Source organism: Branchiostoma lanceolatum, chromosome 13, assembly GCF_035083965.1.
Source record: "Branchiostoma lanceolatum isolate klBraLanc5 chromosome 13, klBraLanc5.hap2, whole genome shotgun sequence".
Taxonomy (NCBI): domain Eukaryota; kingdom Metazoa; phylum Chordata; class Leptocardii; order Amphioxiformes; family Branchiostomatidae; genus Branchiostoma; species Branchiostoma lanceolatum.
Genome location: NC_089734.1, coordinates 430,705 through 451,722, shown reverse-complemented (window position 1 = coordinate 451,722; position 21,018 = coordinate 430,705). Strand labels below are relative to the sequence as shown.

The 21,018-nt window shown below is 41.4% G+C and overlaps 1 protein-coding gene across 2 annotated transcripts in view; it reads left to right on the top strand.

The window, feature by feature from the left end:
• The window catches only part of LOC136447185 (transformation/transcription domain-associated protein-like), a 261,663-nt gene that overhangs the window by 47,112 nt on the left and 193,533 nt on the right, over positions 1–21,018 (top strand). For both annotated transcript variants that reach the window (XM_066445885.1, XM_066445884.1), the window contains exons 12-14: positions 313–423; positions 19,509–19,697; positions 20,046–20,133. In XM_066445885.1, the coding sequence (XP_066301982.1) occupies positions 313–423; positions 19,509–19,697; positions 20,046–20,133 (388 nt within the window). The remainder of the gene's footprint in view (positions 1–312; positions 424–19,508; positions 19,698–20,045; positions 20,134–21,018) is intronic.

Genomic DNA, 21,018 nt, shown 5'->3' with positions numbered 1-21,018 from the left:
TTCTGTTCATTCAGTTCTGCTGTTCAAACAGAAATGTGGCTCATATCACAATGCAGAAGTTACACAATAAGATGCAATAGACTTTTAAAGGGACTTTACTTGCACAGATCAACAAGTGAATCACTATAACATACGGGAAGTCAAACTTTTGCAACTGAATATGACAAATAAAACATAACATTTTTTTGACTTTTTTGCAGAACAGGTTTCCCAGGTACTCAGATCACATGATTTTACACACAGTTGAGCAAAGGGTCTAAATGGGGTACACTGTATGCCAGCTTAGATATGGTTCATCATTTCATTTTGCAGATCGGAGGAAGCGAACAAGGCGTTCTCCTCAGCTGTACAGATGCACGACACACTCATCAAGGCCTGGGCGCTGTGGGGGGACTACCTCGAGAACATCTTCACTAAGGACAGGTAAGATCAGTAACTCATTAACTAGCTAACTAACTAATTAAGTAGCTAACTAACTCATAAACCTGATCAAGGCCTGGGCGCTGTGGGGAGACTACCTGGAGAACATCTTCACTAAGGACAGGTTAGATCAGTAACTTATTAAGTAAGGACAGGTTAGCACATTAACTCATTAACTAACCAGTTAACTACCTAACTAACTTATAAACCTGATCAAGGCCTGGGCGCTCTGGGGAAACTACCTGGAGAACATCTTCACTAAGGACAGGTTAGATCAGTAACTAGCTAACTAACTTATTAACTAGCTCATTAACTCATTCACTAGCTAACTAACTCATAAAACTGATCAAGGCCTGGGCGCTGTGGGGAGACTACCTGGAGAACATCTTCACTAAGGACAGGTTAGATCATTAACTTATTAACTATGGACAGGTTAGCACATTAACTCATTAACTAGCTAACTAACTCATAAACCTGATCAAGGCCTGGGCGCTGTGGGGAGACTACCTGGAGAACATCTTCACCAAGGACAGGTTAGTTCAGTAACTTATTAACTAACTCATTAACTAGCTAACTATCTCATGAAACTGATGAAGGCCAGGGTGCTCTGGGGAGACTGCCTCGAGAACATCTTCACTAAGGACAGGTTAGATCAGTAACTCATTGATTAACTCATTAACTAGCTAACTAACTTATTAACCCGATCAAGGCCCGGGCGCTCCGGGGAGACTACCTGGAGAACATCTTCACTAAGGACAGGTTAGATCGGTAACTTATTAACTAAGGACAGGTTAGCACATTAACTTATTAACTAGCCAGTTAACTACCTCTAGTAACTAACTCATAAACCTGATCAAGGCCTGGGCGCCTCTGGGGAGACTACTTAGAAAATATCTTCACTAAGATCAGGTTAGCTTGTTAACTCATTAACTAACTCATTAACTAACCCATTAACTAACTCATTAACTAACTCATTTACTAACTCATTAACTAGTTAACCAACTCATAGATCTGATCTAGGATTTTAGCATTGTTTGGTTTAGCTCATTAACTCATTAACTAAAAGCCCAACAAGTTAAACTTGAGTTTGGCATTGTTCATATAGAGAACATCTTCACTTAGGGAAGGTATGTTTTTAACTTGGAATTTATCTAACGCTGTGACGTGAGAGTTTGAAAGTTGCAGTCCTTTAGAAGTGCTGATGTAATTAGATGATTTCCTGCCGGCCTGCTGGGTGCTTAGTGATATCAGGAGAGGTGAGACCTCGTTATCGTTACTGCAGATTAATTACTGGCTTGATGAGACAGATAGCGAGCCTGTGGTGTGCAGGCTGGGGGGATGATGGTTACAAATGACAGCAGCCTTCAGGGCACATTACAGCTGTCACACTGGAGTCCCGCGTCCCCCGAGTCTCATTTTTCACTTGGTTAGCCCTTATCAGTTCTGTCAGGAGGGAAACTCAAACCCTCGTCTGTCTCACAGATCCAAGGATTCTTCTGATTCATGGTCAGGTACTAGCTGGCCTTCTTGTGGTTGAGAAGGAGCGTGATTCTTGATCTTAGGAATGTTTCCTGAACATTTATCAAGATCTATTCAACTGTAGTTCTAGCGAAGAAGGAATTTTTATCACCTCTTGTTGAAACAGATGTATTGAAGTGTATTCTGAAGTTGGTGGAAAATGCTGGTCCAGGGAGTGACAAATGACAGCACCTCTAGGGTCATTAGTACACTTTGTTTTAGTCCCTCTGTCCCCCTGGTCTCATTTTTCACCTGGTTAGCTCTTATCAGTTCTGTCAGGAGGGAAACTCAGACCCTCGTCTGTCTCACAGATCCAAGGATTCTTCTGATTCATGATAAGGTACAAGCTGGCCTTCTTGTGGTTGAGAAGGAGCGTGATTTTTTGATCTTAGGAATGTTTCCTGAACATTTATCAAGATCTATTCAACTGTAGTTCTTGCGAAGAAGGAATTTTTATCACCTCTTGTTGAAACAGATGTATTGAAGTGTATTCTGAAGTTGGTGGAAAATGCTGGTCCAGGGAGTTACAATTGACAGCACCTCTAGGGTCATTAGTACATTTTGTTTAAGTCCCTCCGTCCCCCTGGTCTCATTTTTCACCTGGTTAGCCGTTATCAGTTCTGTCAGGAGGGAAACTCAGACCCTCGTCTGTCTCACAGATCCAAGGATTCTTCTAATTCATTGTAAGGTACTAGCTGGCCTTCTTGTGGTTGAGAAGGAGCGTGATTCTTGATCTTAGGAATGTTTCCTGAACATTTATCAAGATCTATTCAACTGTTGATCTAGGGAAGAATGGATTTTATCATCTCTTAATTTTTTTTCATTCCATTTCATTTTTATTTGTGTTGAAGTGTATTCTTTCGTTGGTGGAACTGCTAGCCCAGGGAGTGACAAATGACAGCATCCCTGTGGTCATCAGTACATTTTGTACTCTGTCCCGTGTCGCCCGAGGGTAATTTTTTACCTGGTTAATCCTTATCTGTTGTGTCAGGAGCAGGACTCAGGTACTCTATCTCAAAGATCTACACATTCTACACTAAGTTGAAGGGTGATTCATTTTGTAGTTTGGAAGGGGCTTCAAACTTTGAAATCCTTACTGAAGGTTTATGTAAGTATGTTGCTCAAAGTTCAAATAGATTTGTGGAAGATTAGGTTTTTAGTGGGTGGAAGATGTTGGGGATGACAAATGACGGTGGCCTCATGGCCATCATTAGACTTTGTTAAGTCCCTGTTTCCCAGTCAGAGTCATTCCTCATCAGGTTAGTCCACACTCATTTGTTTCACGTGCACCACACTATTCATCTTCATATTTGTGGTCAACATAACTTAAGAACCTCTGAATAGATTAGGATTTGGTGTTTCTTCTTCGTCTTTGTCTTCACAGATGCAGTGGTTTATATATTAGCCTTCAAGTTCATCATTTATGTAAGTGAGGAATGCATTCTGAAACACTTCCTGCTCAAACTGGTAACAGATTATTTGTTTAATACATGTAGATGAAAAATGCTGGGATGACAATTAGCAACGTCCTTGTGAGCATGAGTACGGAGTCCTGTTGGAGTCCTTGTTTTCCCAGCAGTCATTTTTCACTTCAATTTAGTTTTATCTGGTCCTTGTTTTGTTTTAGGAAGATATCTATTAGGCTCTTGATTTGTCTCATAACTCCTAGGATTCTTCAGTTAGAGGGTGATGTGTTGATAAGATACCAGCTAGCCTTCCTGTGGTGTGGAAGCAGCATAAAAGGTTTATATGAGGTTTCAGTTCACACTAGTTCTTGGGAAGAATGAAATTCGAAAGACCTCCTGCTGAAAGTGGTAGCAGACTCTTTATTTCGATGAATAGATCATCTGATGACAAATGCTTGGTTGACAAATAGCAGTGTCCTTGTGGGCATCAGTACAGAGTCCTGTTGGAGACCTTGTTTTCCCCCGTAGAGTCATTTGTCACTTCTTATGACGGGGAATAATGATCAGGGAAACTCCATGGAAGTGTCGGTTAGAAATGTTGGAATGACAAATGACAATGGCCTTGTGGGCACCAGTAGGGACTCCAAGTTTTCCCCGTAGAGTCATTTTTCACTTCATTAGTTCTTATCTAGTCTGTCAGGACGGGACTAACGATCAGGAGCTCGTTAGTAACACAGCTGGACACATTTCTCACTTTCAGAGAAATCAGTCAAGTGCTGGTGAGGTTTCACTGGGCCGAACTCATCTAACATGCTTAGGATCTAACCTTGGAAACTTTGCAATGTTGTTGATGGTGATTAAAAACAATTTTAGGACTTCAGTTTCTTTTCTAACTGGCCATAGTCAAAAGACAGACTGAGGCTCTATCAATTAGACATTATCAGAATTTAGAATCTGACCTTGAAATGTCCTTGGATGTGATTAAAAACTTTTCCGGGCCTTTTTTTGTTGAAGAAAAGCTCTCGCAAACTCAGAGCTGTCTCAAGCTTTAGATGTTTTTCTGTCCCACTCATTGTTTGGGAGCCCATGTTTTGATTTTCAATGTTGAATCTGACATTCTAAGCTTACAAAAATACATTTTCATCAGTTCTAGGTCATGAAATTGATAATTTTGGGACGGACAGGGTTGAATTTTTTTCCGTCCCAACAAGCAAGTTTCTGTCCTGGGACGGAAGGATGGGTCCTAGAGACAGACAGACGGGTCCTGGAGACAGCTTGCGCAACCTTCATTTCATGGATGGGCTCCTATCATATCCCAACTCTACTGTGATATTAAAGAAAAAGAATATAATGAAAACTTATTTTCTCAGGCCGTTCCCCAAGTACAGTGAGTTTACGTCATGAAACGGTCTATCGGTTATGCAATACAGGAACTGTTGGGCTCTTTATGTTCTTTGTACGTCTTAACAGGCATTATATAACATTACAGATGTGCAATCGGTATGATGTAGCATTAGGTAATTGTATTTGGTGTTATGTAACGTTATGAATGGATCATTAACAGGATTTTGTGGGGATTGATTAGTAAAAGAGACCTGGCCCATAGATAAGGATATGGTTACATAATACTTAATGATGAAGATCCAATTTAGCCTTCTCCCTACTGCCTAATTATAACCCCATAACCAATACAAATTCACTGCCAAACAGCTACATGTGCTGTAAATGCATTTAAGTTCCCGTGGTCTTTATTTCGCGCTAAGGCCACACCAATTTAATTTCTTGGTTAACAGATTTTTATTTTTGATTTTAGCAACAAAAAAAATCATGAAAACAGAAAGCTGGGGTGAAAACTTGCACCTGACCCTGTTCACCCCCTGATACTGTGTGCACCAATTAAGTAAAACATTCCTCTGAGATTCTGTTTTCATGTTGTTTTTTCCAATCTAGCATTCTTTTTTAAATTTTTTTTTATATTGCGTTAACCAAGAAAATAAATTGGTGTGGCCTAAAGAGAAAATGAAGCGTTCGCGGTGGTTTTAATTTCGCGGCAGTGCTATAGTCACACACTACTACAGTATTGGACAAAAATGTTTGTGGTGGTTTTCAGTTCGCGATAAAACGGTCGCCATGAACATTAAACCACCGCGAATATTTCTGCATTTTACAGTACCCTGGCAGGCTGGAGGGTGATGCTCCTTTTCGTCTTGCTTGACATGTATATGTACAATGTACTGTGTGAGATGCCACAGATGTCATTCAAGTTTGCATAATTATTCATCAACAATCCTTGCGCACTGTACAGATGCAGTCGGGCATTTTGTGTTTTCTTACGTGTAGTTCATCTTTGCTTTCATAAAAGAAATGTAAGCTTTCACTCAAGTCATGTTATTTTACAAAAGACAAATCATTCAATTTCGAGTTATATTTTAAAATTCAATTCATCACAAAGTCTGCCAAAATAAGCACTGCTCAAAAGATAAAGATAATTGATCATGCTGTGCAGATAAAGTCACTCACTCACTCAAAGTACGGCATCCAAAAGTTTATCTTTGCTTTGACAGGTTAGCTTCAAAACGCATCACAATAATTTCACAACAATCAATTTGTCCCCAATCCTTACACATGTACAAGTGAACGTTGCTCCATAGACATGGCTATGGTTATTCAGTACAGATACAGTCTGGCTTTCTATTTACCAGTTCAAATTAGTTTTGGCTTTCACAGATATAATGTAAGCTTCTAGACGCATCATTCAAGCTTTGTTATAAACGGCAATCCATCACTGAGTCTGTCAGCAAGAAGCACTGGTCCACAGATAAGGATATGATCATGCAGTGAAGATGAAGATTACATTTTGGTGTTTCTTGTCCATCTTTGTCTTTGCAGTTGCAGTTGTTTATATATATATTATGTAATTCCAACTTCATCATTTTAATAATAATTTTGCAAAATCAATTCTCACCAGTGCTTACACAAGCAAGTATTTCTTCAAAGATAATATTCAATATAGGTGACAAAACAGAATACCAGATACAGTAGACATCAACTCGGTACTCAACTTTCTTGTGATTATTAAGAGCAGATACAGGTGGGCATTGAACATTTTGTTCTTCAGCATTGCATTCGAAGAAGTTAGATATTTAATCTTTCGATACAACATTGGACATTTGTTCTTCAGTGCTGTCATAGATGTTATATAATCTTTCAAAGCTGCATTCAATTGATCTAACAAACGCAATTTGTCACAAATTCTGACCAAAAAAATTAGTGATAATTCAGGGCAAATACAAAAGGAGCATCGAGTGTTTGTTCTTCAGTATTTCTTTGAAATTCGTAGATGTTAATTTAATCTTTCAAAGCTGCATTCCATTGACCTTAAAAGGCAATTTGTCGCAACTTCTGACCAAAAAGATACTTCCGTTCAGTGCAAATATACAGCAGCTGGAGAATTGAGCGTTTGTTCTCCAGTATTTCTTTCGTAGATGTGGAATAATCTTTCAAAGCAACATACAATTGACATTAAAAGGCAATTTGTCACGAATTCTGACAAAAACAGATATTTCAGTTCAGAAATGGATCAATGAATGAAGACCTTTATTGTACATGTTTGCCTCACTGGGCTAAGCACAGGTCACATGTTAACAAATATATACATATTCACGATTATTACTGTACATAAACATCTAGCATACTCTAGTATTTTCGACTTCCTCTCGCTTCTTGGTAATTGTATAAATGTAGGAGGCTGTGTGATTAGTTAGAGTTGGTCTATCAAAGGCTGCAAGAAATGTAAATTTCTCTCTACTATTCAGGTATCAATGAACCTGAGTTCTTCATCGTTGCTTTTTGATTTTGTCATGCATCATTCAGACGATGACGTGAGCCTCGGTCCATCATCAGGTGTTTCCTAGAGGAGCGCTCCGGCGGACATAACCATCCATCCTCATAACCATGGCAACCAGGCGCTTCGTTCTCGGGTCTGACTGCGGAGGAAATAACCATCCATCCTCATAACCATGGCAACCAGGCGCTTCGTTCTCGGGTCTATCCCTGGGGCGTAATTAGAGTCTGGGGAGGGGTGATTAAAGGGGAGACGGATTAGCAGGGAAATTAGAGTGGTCATGAGAGGCGGCGTCTGGGGATGGAAGGCATGTCGGAAGAATTTTGCTAAGTTGTCGGGGACTGAAAAATTCTTAGATAAGTCAAGTGAGAAATTATGATGAGTGGTTGTGAGAAGCGGCGTCTGGGGATGGAAGGCATGTCGGAAGAATTTTGCTAAGTTGTCGGGGACTGAAAAATTCTTAGATAAGTCAAGTGAGAAATTATGATGAGTGGTTGTGAGAAGCGGCGTCTGGGGATGGAAGGCATGTCGGAAGAATTTTGCTAAGTTGTCGGGGACTGAAAAATTCTTAGATAAGTCAAGTGAGAAATTATGATGAGTGGTTGTGAGAAGCGGCGTCTGGGGATGGAAGGCATGTCGGAAGAATTTTGCTAAGTTGTCGGGGACTGAAAAATTCTTAGATAAGTCAAGTGAGAAATTATGATGAGTGGTTGTGAGAAGCGGCGTCTGGGGATGGAAGGCATGTCGGAAGAATTTTGCTAAGTTGTCGGGGACTGAAGAATTCTTAGATAAGTCAAGTGAGAAATTATGATGAGTGGTTGTGAGAAGCGGAGTCATTGGACGGAAGGCCTGTCGGAAGAATGTTCTTAAGTTGTGAAGCTTGAGAAGTCTTAGCAAAATGGATTAGGGAAGACATTGTCATGAGAAGCGATGTCTGGGGAGGGAAGGCCTGTCGGAAGAATGTTCTTAAGTTGTGAAGCTTGAGAAGTCTTAGCAAAATGGATTAGGGAAGACATTGTCATGAGAAGCGATGTCTGGGGAGGGAAGGCCTGTCGGAAGAATGTTCTTAAGTTGTGAAGCTTGAGAAGTCTTAGCAAAATGGATTAGAGAAGAAATTGTCATGAGAAGTAATGTCTGGGGACGGAAGGCCTGTCGGAAGAATGTTCTTAAGTTGTGAAGCTTGAGAATTCTTAGCAAAATGGATTAGAGAAGAAATTGTCATGAGAAGTAATGTCTGGGGACTGAAGGCATGTCGGAGGAATTTCCATAAATTCGGGACTGAAGAATTCTTATAGATAGATAGATACTAGATAGATAGATAGATAGATAGACAAATCAGCTGAGAAACTAAAATGAGTGGTTGTGAAAGATGGAGTCTTGGGACGGAAGGCTTGTCGGAAAAATCATCTTAAGTTTTCAACTTCAGAATTCTTAGAGAGATAAATTAGCAGGGAAATTAGACTGAGTGGTCATGAGCTAGTCGTGCCTGGGACGGAAGGCCTGTCGGAAAGATCGTCTTAAGTTGGGAACTTGAGAATTCTAAGCAAAATGGATTAGCCAAGAAATTGTCATGAGAAGCAATGTCGGAAGAATTTTGTTAAGTTGGAGACTGTAGAATTCTTAGATAAGTCAGCTGAGAAATCATAATGACTGGTTGTGAGAGGGAGTGTCTTGGGACGGAAGGCCTGTCGGAAAAATCTTCTTAAGTTTCAAGCTTAAAAATTCTTAGATAGATAAATTAGCCGGGAAATTAGACTGAGTGGTCATGAGCTAGTCGTGCCTGGGACGGAAGGCTTGTCGGAAAGATCGTCTTAAGTTGTGAAGCTAGGGAATTCTTAGCAAAATGGATTAGACAAGAAATTGTCATGAGAAGTCGTGTCTGGGGATGGAAGGTTTGTCGGAAGAATTTTCTTAGGTTGGGGACTGAAGAATTCTTATAGATGGATCGATAAGTCAGCTGAGAAATTATAATGAGTGGTTGTGAAAAATGGCATCTGGGGATGGAAGGCTTGTTGGACGAATCTTTTTAAGTTGGTGGGAGGGAGGTTAAGATCTACAGTTTTTGGTCCAACTCCAACACAAGTTTCCTTGTAAAAAAGCGTTGGCGCGGTCGCCCCGGAAAGTGCTTTTTTTCTCTGTAGTTAACAGACTAAACCCCCGTGCTCCCAGAAAGGTGCACTTTTCTCTGTAGTTAACAGACTAAATCCCCTCCGTGCTCCCAGAAAAGTAAAAGTGGTCTTTTAATAGAACTAAATCCTTTTGCTGCTTCCGTGATGTCGCCACAGGAGTTCTCTCTCGCCTTTTCCTCTCATTAACTCAGCGGGGGCGCCATTAACGCTACGCTGCCGCGCTAATCCCCGCTGAGAGTGGCGGTTAAAATCCGCCCGCGGTGGTTAATCCGCGGGTACGTGTGGAAAAGGATCGCCATTTCTGTGCAGACTTCCTGTCCGTTGTTGCCATGGCAACAGCTGATTTGTTGGTAATTACTGAACTCCTGGCGATGCATGGAAAGGGTCGCTGTCCTTGTATTTTTATAACAGGTTTAGGCGTGGTCCACCATTTCTTCTTCATCGTCAAAAATAGCAAAGGAAATGAACATGGGACTTTCCTGTCCTGTACAGTAACTGTACAACAGTCCACCTTGTTGCTACATTTGGCAGAATAGGTTTTGAGCAGCCGTAGGTTTAACTAAATGCGTTTTTGTGGTTTTGCCAGAGAGTTGAAGGCTACTGCCGGTATCAGTTACATAACTCCACACAGAGGACGGGTCGATGGGGGTCAAACATCCAGGTAGACTATTACATAATCCAAAATGAATCAAGCAACCAGAGTGTAAAATCTCAAAAGTGTGACGTTTCAGATTGCATTGGATCCACATTCCATCCATCTTTCATAAGGCCACACTTATTTAATTTCTTGGTTAACAGATTTTTTTGTAGAATTTTAGTGCTTGCTTGCTTGCTTGCTTGCTTGAGCACCCGTAGGTTTAACTAAATCAATTTTTGCGGTTTCGCCAGAGAGTTGAAGGCTACTGCCGGTATCAGTTACATAACTCCGCACAGAGGACGGGTCGATGGGGGTTATACATCCAGGTAGATTATTACATAATCCAAAATTGATAATGCAACCAGTACAGGGCTGTCTCCAGCTTTAAATGTTTTTCCGCCCCACTCATTGTTTGGAAGCTGATTTTGTAATTTTCATAGTTGAATCTGTCATTTTAAGCTCAACAAATACATTTTCATCAGTTTCATCGAAATTGATATTTTGGGGATGGGAAGGGTTTAATTTATATCTGTCCCAAGAAGCAAATTTGTGTCCTGGGACAGAAGGACGGGTCCTGGAGACAGCCCTGATCCAGTATAAAATCTCTACAGACTGACGTTTCAGATCGCATCTGATCCATTTTTCATCCATCTTTCATAAGTGACTCAGAAACGTTCTCAAAAACATTCTCAATCTCAGTTACTGATGAAAGATTAACTTGAAAGTTCATCTGCGTTGGTGGAAATGATTCTGAATCTAATTCGAACTGTAATTTGCAACACAAAAAATTGGATTCACCCAGATTTTCAATTGTCCAACTCCAGTCTTGGTCAATGAACGAAAGTCGAGGAAAAAGGAAAGTGATCTCGAACCAGTTTAGCTCAAATGAACTCAATGAACAGATGAGCTAATCTTCCACTGGTCGTGACAGGAAGACAGATGCTATATACAGTATTTACAGGTTCATTGTACCGGGGAAATTCCCCTAGCTCTTTTCGACAAGCACAATGAACAGTGGACCACGGCTTAACGTCCCGTCCTGAGGACTGCGACCCTTTCCGGAAGCGTGCATGTCGGGTGAGCGACACAGCCGGGATCGAACCCTGGGCTTCTAGTTCCAGAGGCAAGAACGCTAACCACTGGACTACGCACGCTACGAAATGAGCAATGAAAGATAGTGAATGCTTTCTGAAACATCTCCTTAGAGAATTTACCGAGTTGCCTGATTTATTTTGTATTTTGTAGACAAAGGAAGGTTATTTAGAATAGATGGAGTATGGCCAGGCAGTTTGCTGAGGTCAAGGATTCACATTTCTCTCACCGACGAGACAGAAATAGCGTCTAGACACGACGTCTGCTCTCATTTTTAGAACATATCAGACAGAAGAAGTTACTCACAAGTCTATTCTAAGGTCCCGACCTGGCCGTAATAACCACAACTGTGGACCTGAACGGATTAGGCCGGGGCAAATTATTTACTTGGCGCACACCAGTGTGATTGTCTTTTTTCAATCGGAAAAAAAAGGAAATCTGAGAGCCAAGAAGTTCAAATGAACGCTAACGGAGATCTGAATAAAACAAACAAACAAGCAATCAAAGTGCTCTGTGATACGATAGCTGTGATACTTGTGTGAAATAGAGTCTCATGGAAGGTTTTGTTTTTGGTGTGTCAGTCTCTTCATTTGTCTGTTTGTGTTTCCGCATACTTTGGCCATCAATAACTTGAGAAGATTTGAATGGATTGTGATGGTATTTGTAGGTGGGTAGACTAGGTCTTGTTCATTCTGAGATCTTGTGCCACTGTTGTGGTTCTTTACTTCCTCCAGATTTAGTCTTGCTTATCCGGCCAAGATGGCATTGTTGTCAGGCAACTTTGGTTTGACTTTTTTAAACATCCCTCTCTTTTGTCCAAACACTCTGCTTTGTTCTGCTGACGTGTATCATACCCCCCTGGATAACCGTTGTCACACTCCGCCCAGCAATAGCGTCCCCCCATCACTGAGTCGATGCCCTCAATTAAGTCGGTTCAGTGCTGCTTGACCTTCCCGCGACCTTGAGCCTCCATCAATCTTGTGGTTCCGATATCTTCCCTCCGCAGCGGCTTTGTAGATATTTAAGGAGTAAATTTCACCTCCATCCTCGGGGATTACTTAGGGTCAGCCGAGGACGCTGCTTTGTTCAGGTTTCATTGATTTCAAGTACGGCGTCTAAAAACAGTTCACTGGAAATCCCTGATCAGGAATGTTGCGGTGTCATAAAAATAACCGTCTAAAGCTTTGTGTGTCTAAGCTTGTGGATTTTAAGACCAAAACTGCAATCATGACTGTAACAGTTGTATAATCCTACCATTGTGTGATTTTAAGACCATGAATGTTTAACACAACTCTTTACTTAAGTGTAGCCTTAGCTGAACTATATATTTGCTTAACACCCAACCCATCATCACCAGATCTTGTAGATTTTAAGACCAATAAAACATCAAGTTTCGTAATGTTCAGGCCTAAAGTGGTAACACCAGAGTTACTTTAGCACAGCCCAGGCAGCGCCGCTGTGTGCTCTAGATTTGGTTGTAGATTTTACAACTTATGTAATGAGGCCACTACTAAATGGCTTCCACTAATGATTTAATGAATTTTCAGGCCATAAAGTATTAACACCACAGTTGGTTTAGCACAGCCAAGCCTGCACAACTGTGTGCTTGACCTCTAACCCCACTCCTTTCTAGTTTTACTTTGATATTGTAGATTTTACAATTTGATGTGATGAGCCTATTACTAAACCTTTCACTAATGATTTTGTAAATCTCCAGGCCGTAAAGTGGCAACCCCACAATTGCTTTAGCACCGCCCAGGCAGCGCGGCTGTGTGCTTGACCTCTAACCCCAATGCTCTGGAGGATTAGCTCGAGACGCTCAGTCAAAAGTCCATTAGAGATCGTTCACCTGAAGTGTCACCCAAGACTCGGGAATGTCTTGAAGAATTAGCAGAGCTTCTGGGATCGGCTCGAGTTTCGCTGAGGTTGGGTAATCGTTGGGAGGTGCGGGAGGGTCGATATCAGATGGGGAAGGAGATCCTCTGAGTCGGTATCAACTGTCTTGGAGGTCTGTCTTTCTGGACTGGTTGTTTGTTTCTGTTGGTAGATGCAGAAGACATCTGTTTCAGGGAGTTAGGAAAGCTTGGGATTTTTAACAGTACAGGTTCTTGATTGTTTTGTACTGTTCTTGGACGGTATTGCCTGTTTGAAGCTCTGTCAGCTGCGCTGGTCATTTGTTTCTGTTGGTAGCTCTGTTTGTTAGAACTTAGTGATGGAGTTGATAGTTACTTACTCATAGTAGTTGGGAAAGTTTGGGCTTTTTTGCAGTTTAAGTTCTTAATACTGTTTTGTGCTTTTCTTAGATGGACCTCTTATACGGTATTGCCTGTATGAAGCTCTGCTTTTCTGGTCATTAGTTGGTAATGTAGATGTATACATAGAAGAAGCTTTGTCTTCTAGTTGGGAAAGTTTAGGCTTTTTAACAGTTCAAGTTCTTAACTGTTTTGTACTATTCCTCTTGGACGGTATTGCCTGTCCGAAACTCTTAGCTGTGCTGGTCATTCGTTTTGGCTGGTAGAAGCAGAAGACAGCTTTGTCTGGTAGAACTTAATGGAGGAGTTGGTAGATACTTACCTGTACTTCTCAGGAACAGTTTGGAATTTGCGGCAACACAAGCTCTTATTTCTGCATAATTCAGCATTTTGAGATCTTCATGAGGTAATGAAATGTTAGTACAAGTTTCGTTCTCCTGGCCACTTCTACTGACTCCATTGATGGGAGTGTTGCAGTTGCACAACAGTCGATGGTTCAGCACCTTGGACAGCAATCATAAGTACTTATGGTATATCATAAACCACTGCTTTAACTTCTTTCTTATTGCTTGTAAGTTCCTGAAATAATTTTTTCCTATTGACACAAGCTTTAAGAATCCTGTCTATAGTGACCACCTGTCCAAACAGACCAGATTTTATTTGTCCCCTGAGTGGTCTTCTTGGGCAGGTCTGATTGTATGTGTCTTTGAAAATGAATATAATTTGGCCAAGGTGAATCAAATCTGAAACAACACGCTAGTAGAACACCCAACATATCAGAACCAGGGACAGCTAGTATTAGTACTCATTGCCACTACTACTGGTTTTCCCCTCTATGCCTGCCAAGCCCCCCGAGATGGACAATACACCACACAGCCTTGCAGCGACTGTGTACTATATACTACAGCTCATGTTTCACACAGGAACACACAAAGGGGGGCCTGAACATGAGAATAAAGGGACTGGGCGATCAATGGTGGAAAGGGTTTGGGAACATAAAAATAAAGGCGCTCCGAACAATGGAGTAACGGAGATCGAAGAGAGCAATAAAGGAGCATGGGTTTAGAGTAGACTTTCACAGAACAATAGTAAGAATACAGGAACTTGGAACGGGAAAAGGAAAGGAATTAAAGAGTTTAAACAATAGCGTAGGGAAGTTGTACCAATGATAACGGACCACAACTACAGAAAAGTCTAAATGAGAGAACAAAGGAATAGAGACTATAGTACAGACGTTGTAAGAATAAAACCACTTGAAACATTTGAAAAAAAGAAGTACAAAGAAATGACATAAAATTCAAACAATAAAATAAAGGCACAAAGGATGAAGGAATTACAGAAAAGTCAAAAGAACAAAAGTGTAGAGGCACTTAAAACTTAAGAAATAATTGAGCACAAGCAATCAAAGAAAGGGACAGAAAATGAAAGACCAATGCCAGACTAAAGAATAGCTAAAGAATATATTACTGTGAAGTAATGACCAGCAAAGCTATTAGTCACCCATAAGTCAGCTAACGCCTCGCTGGGCTGATGGGGCATCATTCCTCAACTGAACAACTGAGTTGATGGAACATCATTACCCCTCTGCACACCTGAGATTCCCTTAAGGACTGCTGCAGAGACATATCATGTCTGCCATGTGGAAACTCGCAGTGGAGCCAAACCCTGGAAACTTCTCATCACATTCATCATGCCTGCCTCGTGGCTGTGGATTGTGTTTCTGTGTTTACTTTGGGAAAACTGGGAACAGCAGCTGATATTCCAGCACCAAGGACTGCTCCAGTGACTGTAGATTGTGTTACTGTGTTTACTTAGGGGAAACTGGGAACAGGAGCTGATATTCCAGCACCAAGGACTGCTCCAGTGACTGTAGATTGTGTTACTGTGTTTACTTAGGGGAAACTGGGAACAGGAGCTGATATTCCAGCACCAAGGACTGCTCCAGTGACTGTAGATTGTGTTACTGTGTTTACTTAGGGGAAACTGGGAACAGGAGCTGATATTCCAGCACCAAGGACTGCTCCAGTGACTGTAGATTGTGTTACTGTGTTTACTTAGGGGAAAACTGAGAACAACAGCTGATAATCCAGCACCAAGGACTGCTCCAGTGACTGTAGATTGTTACTGTGTTTACTGCGGGATAAACTGGGAGCAGCAGCTGATAATCCAGCACCAAGGACAGCTGTTTAGTCTGATGGTATTCTCCTCATTACAACAGAAATTTGAGCTGTCTCCTTGATATTTATCTGATACTGCCTCAAGGACGGAGGGATGCATATTCAGACATAGTTAATGATGCCGACAAGTTCAATTTTTCAAGACTAGAACCAACAGCCATTTATCCTTTTCCTTGAAGCCCAAATCAAGGTCAAACCCTGCATGCTCAGTCTATGCCATGTAGACATGGATAATGGTGGTGACATGTTTGATTTTTGAAGACTCAAAATGACTGCTGGGCCAAGTAATCTAATCAGTAGGATCCATACTGGTGCATTCTTACAGCCTTATTTTGCCTCAGCCATATGATGCCAACATGTCAGGACTAGGTGTGTCTTACAGATAGACTGACAATCCCCATATTAAAGACCCACACTGGAGATGAGCCCTACAAACTTACTGCACTAGACAAGATGTATTTGTCGAATTCAAATGTCTGGAGAGCTGCCAGGTCTGCTGAATCAGATGTGTTTTAAATTCAACTCACACTGGAGACAATGTCAGGGGTGCAATTCTTAGACCTGAAAGATCAATGCCGCAATTTTCTTGTCCTTAGCTGTTTAAAAAACAGTAGATCATCTTTATCTACAGCTGCCATGTGTACAATAAAACTCACACAGGAGACAAACCCTGCAAAACTACCCCAGTAAGTCAGCTGTAGTTGCCTGAACTTTTACAGCCCCCATCACTCTAATTCGTCTCTACCACTGCTGCCAGATTCTCTAATCTCTTCTACGCTAAAACTCACACGGGGGACAAACCCTAAAGAACTATCCCAGGATGTCAAGGGTGCAGTTTTTGAAGTTAAAAGTTCACTGCCACCATTTTGCCCTCCTTGGCAGTGTAATGTATAGTAAATCATCTGTGGCTTTTGCTACCAAGTCCGCTCCTTATCTCACTTTGGTGACAAACTCGACATAACTACTCCAGTGAGTCAGCTATAGTTGCTTGGACTTGAAAGTTTATTGCCTCTTTGTTTCGAACCTTGGGCAGTGAAAATGACACCAATTCATCTCTAGCTGCAGCTGCCAGATTCTTTACCCTTCAGAGCTGCTCTGGTAAGTCAGCTAAAACTCACACAGGAGACAAACCCTGGAAAACTTCCCCAGTAAGTCAGCTGTAGACACCTGCACTTGCAAGTTTATTGCCTCTATTTTCCTGACCTCAGCTGTGAAAATCACACTAATTCATCTCCAGCTACAGCCGCCAGACTCTCTAATCTCTTCTTCACTAAAACTCACACAGGAGACAAACCCTACCAAACTACACCAGTAAGTCAGCTGTAGTTGGCTGCACTTGCAAGTTTATTGCCTCTGTTTTCTGGCCCTCAGCAGTGAAAGCGAAAGTAATTCATCTCCAGCTCCAGCTGCCAGATTCTTTAATCTCTTCTGCACCAAAACTCACACAGGAGACAAACCCTACCAAACTGCCCCAGTAAGTCAACTATAGTTGCCTGAACTTGCAAGTTTATCACCTCTATTTTCCCACCCTCAGCTGTGAAAAAGACGCTTATTTATTTTGCAGGCACTACTGCCAGAGTATCTAGTCTCTTCTTCACTAAAACTCACACAGGAGACGAACCCTACCAAGGCAGCTATAGTCAGTTAAACTGAAAAGTGAATTGCCTCTATTTTCCTGGCCTCAGCTGTGAAAAGACGCTAATTCATTTTGTAGACACCACTGCCAGAGTATCTAGTCTCTTCTTCACTAAAACTCACACAGGAGACGAACCCTACCAAACCACCACTACATCAGCTGTTGGCTGGATGGACTGCAAAGTTCACTGCCTCTATTCTAAAGCCAACAGAGAAAAATCCAGCAATTCATTTTGTAGCCGCAGCTGCCAAGTCCGCTAATCCCTCCCGAAACTCGCACAGGAGACCAACCCTGGGCAGCTCACACTCCATTACAGCAGCCGCTGGCTGAGTGAACTTGAGAGTTCGTTGACACCGCTTACCCGTCCGCGGCGGTGAAACTGCTCGTAGCTCATCTTTGTCGCAGCTGCCAGCTTGTCTATCCCCCATTAAAACTGGGTAAAGTTGCTGTATCGTGAAGGGTTTTGTGTGTTCGATCTTTTACACATAGTCTAGCTGCCAGGACCAGTCAGCTCACTTCTATGATTAGGCTGTGCAACATTAATCTTTGGTAGATTCCTATTCTGATGTAAAAGACTTGTGGCAAATCTTCTTCAGAAAGTAAGTTTGTCAAATATCGATTTTTGGCAAATTTTTTCTTGTTATCAAACAAAAAAAATTCGCCAAAAATCGATATTTCAAAATATTCGCGTAGACACGCATCATTCTTTAAGTATTACTATCATGTACATTCCTGCAAAGTTATATTGATGAAAATTGAAGCACAAGCCAAGGAAAGCGTTCCTTCTAAAAAAGGGGCGTGGCCTTATAAATCTTGATGACGTTATCATGACATCATACTAATTTGCATAAATTATTACCTTGCTATAAGGTACTACCTGAAAAAAAATCAAGGTTGAGGAAGGTTTATAAAGCTTAAGAAAGGGTTTTTTCAAAAACATCCCAAAATTCCTCAGCCACCCTTCAACAATACCTTAAATGGCATGGTTGTTAATTTGAGATTCTTCAGGACTATAATTTGTTTTCGTAGTAATTCTAAAGATGTATCATTGGCACAAGGGAAGAGAGCATTATTGGGCATACGTGCTACTTCAAGATTTGATACGTTTCCTGGGTAGGACCCCTAATTTTCCATGAGTGTGGCGTGTTCAATATGTGGCTCTCCTCAAACATGGGACCTCTGGCATTACCTCTAACCTTAAAGGCTATCCCAGACGGAAGCTAGGTACTCATTTCCACTGAGTCGAGGGAGGAAAAAGGTGTTAAGTTGTGCCTTCCCAAAGGTACAACATTGGGAGCGGCTAGAGATCGGAACCCAGAACCTTTAGAATAAGATTCTAAGTCAAGAACCGTAACCCTAACCCCAACCCTATTGTGTTGCGCATGGCCTCAGCTACAATCAAGTCCCCCTGTCCACATAGACCAAATTTTATCAGTCCCTTGAGTGGTCCTCTTAGGCAGTTTGCATGTGTGGATGTTCCCTATGCAAGCAACGTTGTGTGGCCTCGGCTATAACCAAGACAAATCTGGCTTCTCCCTATTCCTGACAGTCTCCTGCTGCAATCAGACGACCGTTTAGGAACCTCCATTTGTACCAATGCTCGGCAGTGCTTTTTATCAACTGCTCTGATATGCCGCAGTTAAACATAATCAAGACAAACGCTCATGTGGACTCCGATAAATCGTTACACCTTTCTTCTTCAGTAGGGCAGAGACTGTAAAGAGACAGTGATGCATAGTTGCTGCACCGCTGGTATAATTGTTTCAGGAGTCTTTACATTGTCCTACAGCTTTAGATGTGACTTGTGAACTTAAATTTACCGTTCAGTCAAACCTGGCTGCAAGTCACTGTCACTAACCTCCAGTCACAAGCCACATTAAAACAGTCCCGTCTAATTTTACATAGTTAACCCCTCTTGTCTGGAGCACCCCTCCTCCTTACTAACCATATTTCCTCGGCCCCAGAGTGGTTGTAAAAGACCACTTTTGACTTAATACGCAAATAGATATAAAACTAAAAGATATGAAATGCATTCTAGAGGCCAATAGCTTTCCTCAAATTTTTTGGTAGATTGATTGATTGACAGGTTGTGTTATTTGATTGACAGGTTGTAATGTTTGATTGACATGCTTAATGTTTGATTGACATGTTGTCATGACAGGTTTGATATTAGAATGACAGGTTGTCATGTTTGATTGACAGGTTTGATATTTGATTGACAGGTTGTCATGTTTGATTGACAGGTTTGATATTTGATTGACAGGTTGTGTTATTTGATTGACAGGTTGTTACACCTGGGTGTGTCGGCCATTACCTGTTACCTGCACGCCTGCCGCCACACCTGTCCTGATGTTTGATTGACAGGTTTGATTGACATGTTTAATGTTTGATCGACAGGTTGTTACACCTGGGCGTGTCGGCCATCACCTGTTACCTGCACGCCTGCCGCCACACCAACGAGTCAAAGTGCCGGAAGTACCTGGCCAAGGTCATCTGGCTGCTGACCTTCGACGACGACAAGGGCACGCTGGCCGAGGCCGTCGACAAGTACTGCGTCGGCGTGCCGCACGTGCAGTGGTTGCCATGGTAACACACTGTTTTTGCTGTATCTGTTTTTCCATTTCTTATCCTTCCTGGATACAAGTATGCTGATGTCATCAGACTAAAAAAACAGACCTTCTTCTACCCAGCAAGATCTTAAGAATGCAACCAAAGTTAGACATGTTTCAAACTCTATTTAGAGAAATAGAAATAGCTAGAACAAACAGTTGATAAGAAGGAATGAAAATTATGTTTTTATGTCAGCATGAAATTCATTTGACATTTTCAATTATGGTTGTTGATCGTAACCAAAAACATTTCTAGATGAAAATTTGAAACTTAAGTCACTACATGACATGTTCTGACCTCTAACCTCTGACCTGTCCTTCCCAGGATCCCTCAGCTGCTGACCTGTCTGATCCGGAACGAAGGAAAGACGATCTTGAACCTGCTGAGTCAGGTGGGCAGGGTCTACCCTCAGGTGAGAAACCCTCATTGGTCAACAGGTAGTACTTTATACTTAGTCAGCCAATCACAAAGCTGAGCTGTGTACCCTCAGATAAGAGCCCTTCTATGATTGGTCAAAAGTTAGTATTCATATCATTAATCAGCCAATCACAAACCTGATGGCAAGGAGGGCTAGAAATAAGATAAAATCTCAACAGTCTCCTGAATCTGATTCTGCTACTCTCCTAGTTTGAGATAAATGTTTACTAGAAAAACTTACGTGAGGAAATGCAGCTTCAGGTGAAGACTTAACGAGAAAAAGAGAAGGCTTTTTATCATGACGTGGTCATTACCATGACAAACTGCTGAGCATGTAATAATTGTGTCCACAAGCAGTCCCCATAGATGATAGTTTAGCTGTTACAGCCATATTTCATACAGTGACTATTGAATCATTCCTTGGGTACATCATAGTTATAGGAAAAGACTTCACAGCACGTAAAAAGTCTCTTTACTACAGAGCATGTAATGATTGTGTTTACTATTGCAGTTCAAAAATTAATGATAGGCTGGGACAACTATATTTCATACCCACAGTGTTGAAGCCTATTGTGTTGTCATAGTTGCGCTACGGGCTGTTATGCAAGAATGAAACCTTTTTATCTTTCAGTTAACCATGAAAACAACAGAGCTTGTAATGATAGTTTTTACACGCCTGGAATGATTGCTAGGCTGTTACCAGCATATCTTATGAATACTGTGTGACAATGCTGTTAAGAATTGTGACAATGCTTTTAACTGTTGCCACAATGTTATTATTGAATGTTGTATAACATGTTTTGGAAATTGTAGCGTTCAGCATTTATTAGAAATTGTAACAGTTTTCAATATTGTTAGAAGTTGTACCCATGTTACAAAA